Source organism: Papio anubis, chromosome 15 (genome assembly GCF_008728515.1).
Source record: "Papio anubis isolate 15944 chromosome 15, Panubis1.0, whole genome shotgun sequence".
NCBI classification, from domain to species: domain Eukaryota; kingdom Metazoa; phylum Chordata; class Mammalia; order Primates; family Cercopithecidae; genus Papio; species Papio anubis.
Window position 1 is genome coordinate 30,691,880 of NC_044990.1, and position 12,409 is coordinate 30,704,288.

At 41.9% G+C, this 12,409-nt stretch overlaps 1 protein-coding gene across 5 annotated transcripts in view; it reads right to left on the reverse strand.

The window, feature by feature from the left end:
• The window catches only part of NEK5 (NIMA related kinase 5), a 95,866-nt gene that overhangs the window by 10,833 nt on the left and 72,624 nt on the right, over nucleotides 1-12,409 (reverse strand). For all 5 annotated transcript variants that reach the window (XM_021929653.2, XM_031655867.1, XM_031655866.1 and 2 more), the window contains one exon: nucleotides 5,251-5,368. In XM_021929653.2, the coding sequence (XP_021785345.1) occupies nucleotides 5,251-5,368 (118 nt within the window). The remainder of the gene's footprint in view (nucleotides 1-5,250; nucleotides 5,369-12,409) is intronic.

The window sequence follows — 12,409 nt, forward strand, 5'->3', positions numbered from 1 at the left end:
TCTCAGCTCACTGCAAGCTCCGCCTCCCGGGTTTATGCCATTCTCCTGGCTCAGCCTCCCGAGTAGCTGGGACTACAGGCGTCCGCCACCTCACCCGGCTAGTTTTTTTGTATTTTTCAGTAGAGACGGGGTTTCACCGGGTTAGCCAGGATGGTCTCGATCTCCTGACTTCGTGATCCGCCCGTCTCGGCCTCCCAAAGTGCTGGGATTACAGGCTTGAGCCACCGCGCCCAGCCAATAAATATACTTTTAAAATCCTGGGATTGACAAGGCACAGTGGCTCACGCCTGTAATCCCAACCCCTTGGCGGGACCAAGGCATGAAAATCACTTGAGTCTAGAAGTTCAAGACCAGCCTGGGCAACACAGCAAGACCCTGTCTCTACTAAAAAACAAAAAAATTAGCTGGGCATGGTGGTGCATGCCTATAGTCCCAGCCACTCAGGAGGCTGAGGTAGGAGGATCACTTGAGCCCAGGAATTCAAGGTTACAGTGAGCCATGATCGGGCCACTGTATTCCAGCCTGGGGAACAAAGTAAGATCCTGTATGTTAAAAAGAAGAAAGAAAAGAAAAGAAAAGAAAAGAAAAGAAAAAAGAAAAGAAAAGAAAAGAAAAAAGAAAAGAAAAGAAAAGAAAAGAAAGAAAGAAAAGAAAGAAAGAAAAAGAAAAGAAATGAAAAGAAAAGAAAAGAAAAGAAAAAAAGAAAGAAAGAAAGGGAGTTCAAGACCAGTCTGGGCAATATGGTGAAACCTCATCTCTACAAAAAATAAAAAATAAAATAATTAGCCAGCCATAGTGACATGCCTGTAGTCCCAGCTACTCAGCAGGCTGAAGTGGGAAGTTAGATTGAGCCCAGGGAGTCGAGGCTGCAGTGAGGTGCGTTCACGCCACTGCACTCCAACCTGAGTAATAGAGGGACACCCTGTCTCAAAAAAATAAATAAATAAATAAATAAATAAAATCCTAGACTCTTTGTTTTATAAAATAATTGATAAATCTAACTAAATAAAAATAACATGGCACAAGTCACCATAAACAAAATAAAAGGCAAAAACTAAGCAAAATATTTTTGAATCATGGTACAGATAAAAGACTAATTTCCCTAAAGTGCAGAAAGTTCCCAAATCAATACAGTGTTAATACCTAAATTTTTAAAATGGCCCATGAACAAATTTTCCTGAAAGAGGAAATAAAGATGGCTCTTTAGCATATGGAAAGATAACCTCACTCATAAAAGAAATGCTAATTAAAACTATCATGAACTGACTTTTTTTAACCTATCAATTATCCAATAATCCAAAAATCTAACAACACACTGAGCAAGAGAATGGGGAAATAGACACTTCTATACACTGATGTTAATAGGTGTAAACTCTGTGAAGGACAATTTTATGATATCCAGTTTACAAGTGTACATGCTCTTTGACCCAATACTTTTTGTACTGGAAATTTAAACTATACATATGCTAGTTTTTGAAACAATAATATGTATTAAACATAATACTGTTAAATGAAAAAAAAAGCAAATTACAGGACAGTGCACTATGGAACCATCTATATAAAAAGATACATTTACACAAGAAATATATTTTTGCTTATATTTGTATGGAATTCCTCTGGAGAAGTATACACAAGGAGCAGATTAGATTGGTTGACTGTAGGGAGGAGGACTGTGTAGCTGATATAAAGAGGTAGGTAGTAGGAGGACTGAAAAGGGTCTACTTAAAAAATTTGGGATGTATTTTAAAAGTAAATTATGGGCCAAGTGCAGTGGCTCATGATGTAATCCCAGCATTTGGCTCACAGTTTACTTCATGGGAGGCCCAAGTGGGAGGATCACTTAAGGCCAGGAGTTCAAGATGAGCCTGGGCAACATAGCAAGACCCTATCTCTACAAAAAACAAAAAAATTAGCTGGCCATGGTGGCATGCTACACCTGTAGTCCCAGCTATTCTGGAGGCTGAGGCAAGAGGATCACTTGAGCCCAGGAGTTCAAGGCTGCAGTGAAAATGATCATGCTGCCACACTTCAGCCTGGGCAACAGAGAAAGACCCTGTCTCAAAACAAATGTTAAGTAAATTATAATAAAATTTTAAAAATTCAAAGGACTCCAAAATTTAGAACTAATAAGAGAGTGTAGTGAAGTTACAGGATACATCAGTAGTGTTCTATACACTAGCAGTAGCGAATTTGAAAACACAAGAGGAAAAAAGGAATTTTTTAAAGGACAGAAAATTACAGCTAGATAAGAGGAATAAATTCTAGCGTTCTACACCACTGTAGGATGACTATAGTTAATAGTAATATGGTATATAGTTTTAAATCACTAGAAGGAGGATTATTACGTGCTCCCAACACAAAGAAACAATAAATGTTCGAGATGATGGATATGCTAATTACCCTGAACTGACTGCTATACTTCATATGTATTGAAACATCACTGCGTACCCCATGAATATGTAAAATTATCATTTTTCAATTTAAAAAAATTAGGCAGGCACAGTGGCTAATGCCTATAATCCTAGCATTCTGGGAGGCTGAGACAGGAGGATCACTGGAGCCCAGGAGTTTAAGACCAGCCTGGGCAACACTGTGAGACCCCATCTCTATAAAAAATAAATAAAATTAAAATACAAAAAAATCCCATTTAAAATACCAACAACAGGCCGGGCGCGGTGGCTCAAGCCTGTAATCCCAGCACTTTGGGAGGCCGAGATGGGCGGATCACAAGGTCAGGAGATCGAGACCATCCTGGCTAACACGGTGAAACCCTGTCTCTACTAAAAAATACAAAAACTTAGCCGGGCGAGGTGGCGGGCGTCTGTAGTCCCAGCTACTCGGGAGGCTGAGGCAGGAGAATGGCGTGAACCCGGGAGGCGGAGCTTGCAGTGAGCTGAGATCCGGCCACTGCACTCCAGTCTGGGTGACAAAGCGAGACTCTGTCTCAACAACAACAAAAAATAATAAAATAAAATAAAATAAAATAAAATACCAACAACAAAATTAAGTGGTACCTATGCCATAAAGAAAATTATAAAAATATTTAAAAATACAAAGAAAAGAGAGACATAAATAGAGAGCTATACTATATTTATGGATGTTAAGATTCATAATCACATCAATGCATGAATGGATAAAGAAAATGTGGTATATATACAGGATGGAATACTATTCAGCCTTTAAAAAGAAGGAAATTCTGGCGTTTGTGACAACATGGATGAACCTGGAGGGCATTCTGCCAAGTGAAATAAGTCAGACGACACAGAAAGACAAATGCCGTATGAGCTCACTAACATGTGGAATCGAAAACAATCGAACTCAAAGAAGCAGAGAGTAGAATGGTGGTTTCTAGGGCTGGGGGTGGGAGAAGGTGGAAGGGAAAGCCAGGAGATGTTGGGCAAAGAGTACAGAATTTCACTTAGACAGGTGGAATAATTTCAGAAGATCTATGGTACAGCATGGTGACTATAGTTAATAACAATTTATTGTATACTTGAAAATTGCTGAGAGTAGATTTTAAGTGCTCTCACCACAAATAAACGATAAGCATGTGAGGTAATGCATATATTTATTAGCTTGATTTGGCTATTCCACAATGTGTACATATTTCAAAACATCATGTTGTATACCATAAGTATATATTAATACAATTTTTATTTGCCAATTAAAAATAATTTTTAGGCCAAGTGCAGTGGCTCACACCTGTAATCCCAGCACTTTTGGTGGCCAAGGTGCAAGGACAACTTGAAGCTGGAGTTCGAGACCAGCCTGCACAACATAACAAGACCTCATCTCTGGCCGGGCGTGGTGGCTCAAGCCTGTAATCCCAGCACTTTGGGAGGCCGAGGCGGGCGGATCACAACGTCAGGAGATCGAGACCATCCTGGCTAACACAGTGAAACCCTGTCTCTACTAAAAAAATACAAAAAAACTAGCCGGGCGAGGTGGCAGGCACCTGTAGTCCCAGGTACTCGGGAGGCTGAGGCAGAAGAATGGCGTGAACCCAGGAGGCGGAGCTTGCAGTGAGCTGAGATCCGGCCACTGCACTCCAGCCTGGGCGACAGAGCAACACTCCATCTCAAAAAAAAAAAAAAAAGACCTCATCTCTACAAAAAATAAAAAAGATTAGCTGGGCATGGTGGCATGTGCCTGTGGTCCCAGCTACTCAGGAAGCTGAGGTGGGAGGATTGCTTTGAGCCCAGGAGTTCGAGTCTGCAGTGAGCTGTGATTGTGCCACCACACTCCAGCCTGGCCAACAGAGTGAGACTCTGTCTCAAATAATAATAATAATAATTTTAAAAGATTCAAAATCCCAAATATGCCAATTCCCATAATTTAATCAATAAATAAAATGTCATTCCCACCAAAATCCCAACAAAGTTTCTCATACTTTGTAAGAGAATGCAAAGCTGTACAGCAGGGGTGTCTAATCTTTTGGCTTCTCTGGCACATTGGAAGAACTGTCTTGGGCCACACATAAAATACACTAACACTAATGATAGCTGATGAGCTAAAAAGAAAAAATTGCAAAAAAATCTCATAATGTTTTAAGAAAGTTTACAAACTTGTGTTGGGCCGCATTCAAAGCTGTCCTGGGCTGTGGCTTGGACAACCTTGATATACAGTGTATGATGAGGAACGGGCAACAATAGTTAAGATAATTTTGAAGAAAAAGCTGGCCGGGCGCGGTGGCTCAAGCCTGTAATCCCAGCACTTTGGGAGGCCAAGGCGGGCGGATCACGAGGTCAGGAGATCGAGACCATCCTGGCTAACACAGTGAAACCCCCTCTCTACTAAAAATACAAAAACTTAGCCGGGCAAGGTGGCAGGCGCCTGTAGTCCCAGCTACTCGGGAGGCTGAGGCAGGAGAATGGCGTGAACCCGGGAGGTGGAGCTTGCAGTGAGCTGAGATCCGGCCACTGCACTCCAGCCTGGGTGACAGAGCGAGACTCCGTCTCAAAAGAAAAAAAAAAAAAAGAAAAGAAAAAGCTGTGAAGACTAGCACAAGGACTAGCCCCACCAGGTATCAGGAGCTACGATGGAAGCCATGGAAGTTAAGACAGAATATCACTGATGCCAATGTAGAAAATGATGCCGTTGCAGAAGAATGGGGAGCCCAGAACGAAACCCGTGCATTGTAAAACTTGATCTTTGTAGCTAGGTCTCAGTTGGCTATTTTGAATGTCTCAGCAGCAGCATTTTCACTTTGTACCAGTGCTTGACTTAGGTATCGGCAAATGATCTACTTACGTATCGTCATCATCAGATCTCGGTTCTAGTTGTTCCTCATCTACTTCAATGCCAGAGACCATTTCTACCTTCCCTTCATCTTCTTCTTTGGGTAGCCATTGTTTTAATGTTCCCATTGCTAAAGAAATGACAGAGAAAGATATGAAAGCATCCCAGCCTGTATACCCAATGAGGGCCATATACCAAAAACCTGATAGTGAACATCAATATAATGGTAAACCTTTTAGCCATTGCCATCAAAACAGAGAATAAGAAAGGGATGATAACACAAGCAGACAAGAAAAAGTGACAGGAATAAGGGTCAGATAGGAAGAGATAAAACACCTCCACTTTTGGGGTAGATAATTTCACTGTATTAGAAAAATTTTAAAAATCTTTGTGTTAAAAAAAAAGATTTACCACAGTTGAACCACTCTTATTATCCACTGTTTCTATAATCTGAGTATCCCACCATGGTTAGGCTTCATCATGAATGCCTGTAGGGAAAACCCAAAGCACACACACACCTTCATCTTTTTGTTTTGTTTTGTTTTGTATTGCAGGTTTTTTTTTTTTTTTTTTTTTTTACTTAAAATGTGCTTTTCTTTCTCTCTTGGGAAAAGGACTAGACTGAAGATAGTACAATATTTCATTTCTTTTTTTTTTTTTTTTTTTTGAGACAGAGTCTCACTCTGTCACCCAGGCTGGAGTGCAGTGGTACGATCGGCTCACTGCAACCTCCGCCTCCCTGGTTCAAGCCATTCTCCTGCCTAAGCCTCCTGAGTAGCTGGGATTACAGGCACATGCCACCACGCCCAGCTAATTTTGGTATTTTTAGTAGAGATAGGGTTTCACCATGTTGGTGAGGCTGATCAATATTTCTTTATAGCAATGCAGCACCCCCTCAACTACCCTAAGATTCTACAATTGCTTTTATTTCATATATCATATGCTTTTATTTCATATTGCTTTTATTTCATATATCAATCACAAATAAAATGTTCCCAATGAAATGACATGTTTTCTTACCCTTTAGAATTTATATTCCCTAAATATAAATCATTGATTTATATTTTATGAATATAAATTAGTATAAGAATGCTTTTAGACTCTTCTCAGTATACATTCTTAATCCTATATCACTCTTGCACATTTATAAGAAAAATATAAGTGAAATAAACTGGATACAATATAACTAAAATTCTTCATATCCAGTCTAACTCCTCCTATGAATTACTTTTTTTGGACATATCAAACTTTTTTGGATCCTGATTCAAACAAAAACACCATAATGAATGTCAGGCCTCTGAGCCCAAGCCAAGCCATTGCATCCCCTGTGACTTGCACATATATGCCCAGATGGCCTGAAGTAACTGAAGAATTACAAAAGATGTGCAAATGCCCTGCCCCGCCTTAACCGATGACATTCCACCACAAAAGAAGTGAAAATAGCCGGTCTTTTCCTTAAGCGATGACATTATCTTGTGAAATTCCTTTTCCTGGCTCATCCTGGCTCAAAAAGCTCTCCCACTGAGCACCTTGTGACCCCCATTCCTGCCCGCCAGAGAACAACTCCCCTTTGAGTGTAATTTTCGTTTACCTACCCAAATTCTATAAAACGGCCCCACCCTTATCTCCCTTTGCTGACTCTCTTTTCGGACTCAGCCTGCCTGCACCCAGGTGAAATAAACAGCCATGTTGCTCACACAAAGCCTGTTCGGTGATCTCTTCACATGGACGCGCATGACAGTGAAACAATTCATGAGACAATCAGGGACTTCTGAATTGCTTTTTGAGTCCCTGATGTCCATTTTAAATTTAAATTTTATTTTTTCTGTATCTGAACTGTTTTCACTCACAACACTTCTGACACTAAATATGTACACATTTTTTCCCCCATGATACAAGAGATAAAAAGAAATTATTTAGACTGATAGTAAGGGCAACAGAGTCCTCAGCTGAATGTCTCTTTTAACAAAAAGCAGCCCCCAAATCATTTCTTCTCTAACAAAGAGCAGCCTGAAAAATTGAGCTGCAGACATGGATAAGCAAGCTGGAAGCTTGCACAGGTGAATGCTGGCAGCTGTGCCAATGGAAAGGGGCTACCTTAAAGCCAGATATGTTCAACATGGAGGCTCCATCTTCCCTTTTCTTTGTCACCACATGTACAGTGAAAAACTAGGCAACATGGTACCAGCCAGGCAGAGAACCCATCTGCATAATAAAAGATTAGGCTGGGGTGGCCAGCTTCTTCAAGTGCTATGCAAATGGTACACCTGGTTCAACTAATCTTTCATGCCCTACGTAAATCAGACAGACACTGCCCCCTGAAGCTCATCTATAAAAATACATTTCACTGTGGAAGCAGCAACCCATGTTCTCCAGGACCCCTCTCTGTAGCAGAGAGCTTTTCTCTTTCTTTTGAGGGAAGAGAGAGACCCTCTCATATTGTTTTATATTGTTTTATACTCAGAAAAGGAAAAAGAAGCAAAACTAAAGGCAGGTAGCCCAGCGCCTAGGAACCAGACCCGAAACCAGGCCTGGGCCTGCCTGACCTAAGCCTGGTAGTTAAAATTCAACCCCTGACCTAGCAACTGATGTTATCTATAGATTCCAGACATTGTATAGAAAGACATTGTGAAACCTCCCGTTCTGTTCTGTTTCACTCTGACCACCGGTGCTTGCAGCCCCTGTCATGTACCCCCTGGCTTGCTCAATCGATCACGACCCTCTCACGCGGACCCCCTTAGAGTTGTGAGCCCTTAAAAGGGACAGAAGTTGAGCACCTGAAGAGCTCGGATATAAGATGTTAGCCTGCTGATGCTCCCAGCTGATTAAAGCCACCCCTTCACTATCTCGGTGTCTGAGGGGTTTTGTCCGTGGCTCATCCTGCCACACTTTCACCTAGTAAACTTCTGCTTTTAACCTCACTGTGGGGTCTGTCCACGTCCTAGTTTTCCATGGCCGTGAGACAATGAATCTCGGGTATTTACCCGAGACAATAGTGCTGCTTCACCCACATCAACCAATTCTCTGACACCAACTGGGTGTCCTACAATTCAATTCAATTCCAGCACTAACTACCCAGAACTCCAAGGGTTAAAGGTTAAAGAAGGGATCAGTCTCAGAAGACTGTTCTCACTTCAGAGGCCAGTCTCAAGTAGCAAGTCTCCAAGTTACCCACACTTCTGTCTGCATTGGCTACATGGTTGGGGATTTCCACAACCTCCTCAGGTTAACAGTCTACTAGGATGGTTTACAGAACCCTGGAAAATACTATCACTGGTTTATTATTAAAAATACAAATGAAAAGCCAGATGGAAAAGTACATTGGGCAAAGGGTCCAAAGCACAGGGGCTTCTGTCCCTGTGGAGTTTGTGGTACACCACCTTCCCACCACATGATGTGCACACCAACCCAGAAGCTCTCCAAACTTTGCCATATAGGGGTTTTTACAGAGGTTTCATTACCAGGGAATGGTTGGTCAAATCATTGGCCATTGGTGATTGAACTCAGTCTCCAGCCCCTCTGTCCCCCTGGAGATAGGGAGAAGGAGGCTGAAAGTTCCAATCTTAATCCTGCCTTGGTCTTTCTCACGACCAGCCCCCATCCTGAAACCATCAAGGGGCCCCCAACCACCAGTCATCCCATTGGCCTGCAAAAGACACTCTTACTACTTCAAGGATTCTAAGGGCTTTAGGAGCTGTATCCTAGGAAAAAGAAACAGAGACCAAATATGTATTCATCACATGATAAAAAACAGATAACATAAATTTACCCTCTACATTTTTTTTTTTTTTGAAACGGAGTCTCACTCCATTGCCCAGGCTGAAGTGCAGTGGCACAATCTTGGCTCACTGCAACCTCTGCCTCTCAGGTTCAAGCGATCCTCCCACCTCAGCCTCCCAAGTAGCTGAAAGTACAGGTGTACATCACCACGCCCAGGTAATTTTTGTCTTTTTATTAGAGACAGGGTTTCGCCATGTTGGCCAGGCTGGTCTCGAAGTCCTGGTGATCGGACTGCCCTGGCCTCCCAAAGTGCTGGGATTACAGGCATGAGCCACCACACCCAGCCTCTGCTTCCCTTTTAAATATAAATTCCAGTTTCAGATCATTTCTTTGCTCACACATATGAGCACAGGCTGTTAGAAGCAGCCAGGTCACATCTTGAACACTTTGCTGCTTAGAAATTTCTTCCACCAGATACCCTAAATCATCTCTCTCAATTTAACAGTTCCACAAATCCCTAGGGAAAGGGCACTATCCAACCTCTTTGCTAAAGCATAACAAAAGTGATCTTTACTCCAGTTCCCAGTAAGTTCCTCATTTCTGAGACCTCCTCAGCCTGGACTTCGTTGTCCATATCCCCATCAGTGTTTTGGCCACAATTTAACAAGTCTCTAGGAAGTTCCAAACTTTCCCTCATCTTCCTGTATTCTTCTGAGCCCTCCAAACTGTTCCAACCTCCACCTGTTACCCAGTTCCAAAGCTGCTTCCACATTTCTGTATCAGGACGAGCGGCAGACAAAACTCCTCAGACACCCAGTTAAAGAAGGAAGGGGTTTATTCGGCCAGGGGCATCGGCAAGACTTCTGTCTCAAGAGCTGAGCTCCACGAGTGAGCAAGTAAAACACTTATGTATAACATTTATGGGGTGTCCTCTTGTAAATATCTAGGAAACAGAACTCACCTAACCCAGGATGGTCAAAAGCAGCAGTAGCCAAAATGAGATCCTTTCAAATGTCTAAATTAATTCATTTTGTGTGCATAATTGGGAAAAAAAAGAGCTAGTTTCAGAACTAGACAAACTGAATGGGACACCTATTTTATTTTTGTCCTGGTTGAAATCCAGTAAGAGATTTGGAAAGTTTTGTTTTTTATTTGTTTGGTTGGTTGGGTTGCTTTTTTTTTTTTTGAGATGGAGTCTCGCTCTGTTGCCCAGACTGGAGTGCAGTGGCACAATCTCAGCTCACTGCAACCTCTGTCTCCCAGGTTCAAGCGATTCTCCTGCCTCAGCCTCCTGAGTAGCTGGGATTACAAGCATGTGCCACCACGCCCGGCTAATTTTTATATTTTTAGTAGAGATAGGGTTTTACCATGTTGGTCAGGCTGGTCTCGAACTCCTGACCTCCTGATCCGCCCACCTCGGCCTCCCAAAGTGCTGGGATTACAGACGTGAGTCACCGTGCCTGGCCCTAGTGTTCGTTTTTTAATCATACCACAAAGAATTATAAGACAGAGGCTTTTTTTTTTTTTTTTTTTATAGAACTCTGTGGTCAGAAGGCAGGTTAATTAAAAGTTTAATATTTAGGCTATAAACATTTTTTAAAGGCCTTTTCTGCTTTTTCTTCTTTTGGATGCTGTTTCCAGAAATTTCTTTTTCAGTTGCTTCCTATCTTTTTGGCATGACTTCTACTGAGAAAAATGTACAACTTCTCAATGGCCTTTTAGGTAGCTTAAAAACATCCCCAAATTGACTCCTGTACAACTTGTTCCTCTATTTCCTTCCACTTCTGGCTCCTCCTTCCTTTTGCCATTTTCAATAACACGTGGAGGAATCTGCAGGAGACTTCTAATGACTCTAAGACCCCCCGAGGAATGCAGAAAAGGTGCCACTCATCCCTTCTTAGGTTGGTCTGTTTTCCTAGTGAAGTCACGGGCAGGTTCCTCTCAGATCTAAAGCTCTAGTGTCTTTTGCAGTAAGTTACTTCATCAATCTGACTTTGGGGTACCAGAGATTACATTGTACTATGACAGAGAATTGATTTTTGTGTGTGCAATGGCTGACAAGTCACTGATAAAAGCTGTAGTTTTTGGAAGTGGCTGACAGCGGCTGCAGTTGTGAAAGGAAAATAAATCTCGGGACCGATTTATCACTAAGGCAAGAGAAAAGTTAAAGACTACGTCAGGCAAACCTGCCTCCGGTCTTATTCCTAAATGAGATAGCTACAATCATGATAAAGCTACATACCTTCCTCACAATTTGCCCACAAGGAAGTTCCTTGTAGGCCTCAGGATCTTTACCCTAAAACTGTTCTGTTGAATTTCACCTGGGCAATGTAAACTGATAGCTGATCTCCACAGGTGCAGGACAGAAAGTCATCCCTCTGCTCACCTGAGACAAATGTATATCTGATTGCTTCTGTCCTATTGTTTATGTAAAAATGCAGATTCACAGAGCCAGACTAAATTGTGTATTCAGTGAAAGGCTGATCAAGGACTCAAAAGAATGCACACTTTTGTCTCTTACCTACCTATGACCTGGAAGCCCTCCCCCCACCCCGCCCCCGTCTTGCTTCAATTGTCCCTCTTTTCTGGACCAAACCAATGTACAATTTACACGTAGTAATTGATGTCTCATGTCTTGCTAAAATGTATAAAAGCAAACTGTACCCTGACCACCCTGGACACATGTCATCAGGACCTCCTGAGGTTGTGTCATGGATGCATCTGTAACCTTGGCAAAATAAACTTTCTAAATTGATTGAGACCTATCTCAGATATTCTGGGTACACACAGTGAATGGTTATTACTGGATGGGGCTACTTACTTCTTTGTGCATTTAGATTAAAAGACAGGTTTGAACACCTGGAGGTTATGGGAACACTCATCACCAAGCTATAAGACTCCTGTTGGGGACGGGCTGCTCGCAGAGTAGCCTGACTGGCATTAGGTTACCCACCAGCCTCAGCGGAAAGTATCTGCAGGAAGGAGCACAGTCTCCTGGTGTTTCCCTCTTTGTGGGGGACCTAGGATTCAATATAGAAGTGAGATCCTTGATTTTGAAAGATGTAGGTGCACTGCCTTCCAGTTTTGCCTGCTTTTCACATATTAAATATTAGGCCCTGTTTTAAAACTCTTTGTAAAAAAAAAAAATTATATCTATAAAGGAAATCTTCATTTGTAAGGCCTCCCCCTACCCCAAGCCACCAGCAATGTTTAAGATGGGAAAGGCATTGGTTTAAAGTTCACATAACAAACCTTACCTTTGTTCCAGACACCTTTCTTGGCAATCTTGTCTTGACTAAACCTTGACTGTGCCCTTTTTTGGTCAGCAAGTAATAGTGTTTAGATATAAGTTCTGGGCCCTTAAAAGTCATCCTTTCAGAAGTACAAATTGAGGGTTGGCTTGCTAACAATTGTTTAGGGCAATGGAACAGGTAATCAAGAGACTGATAGT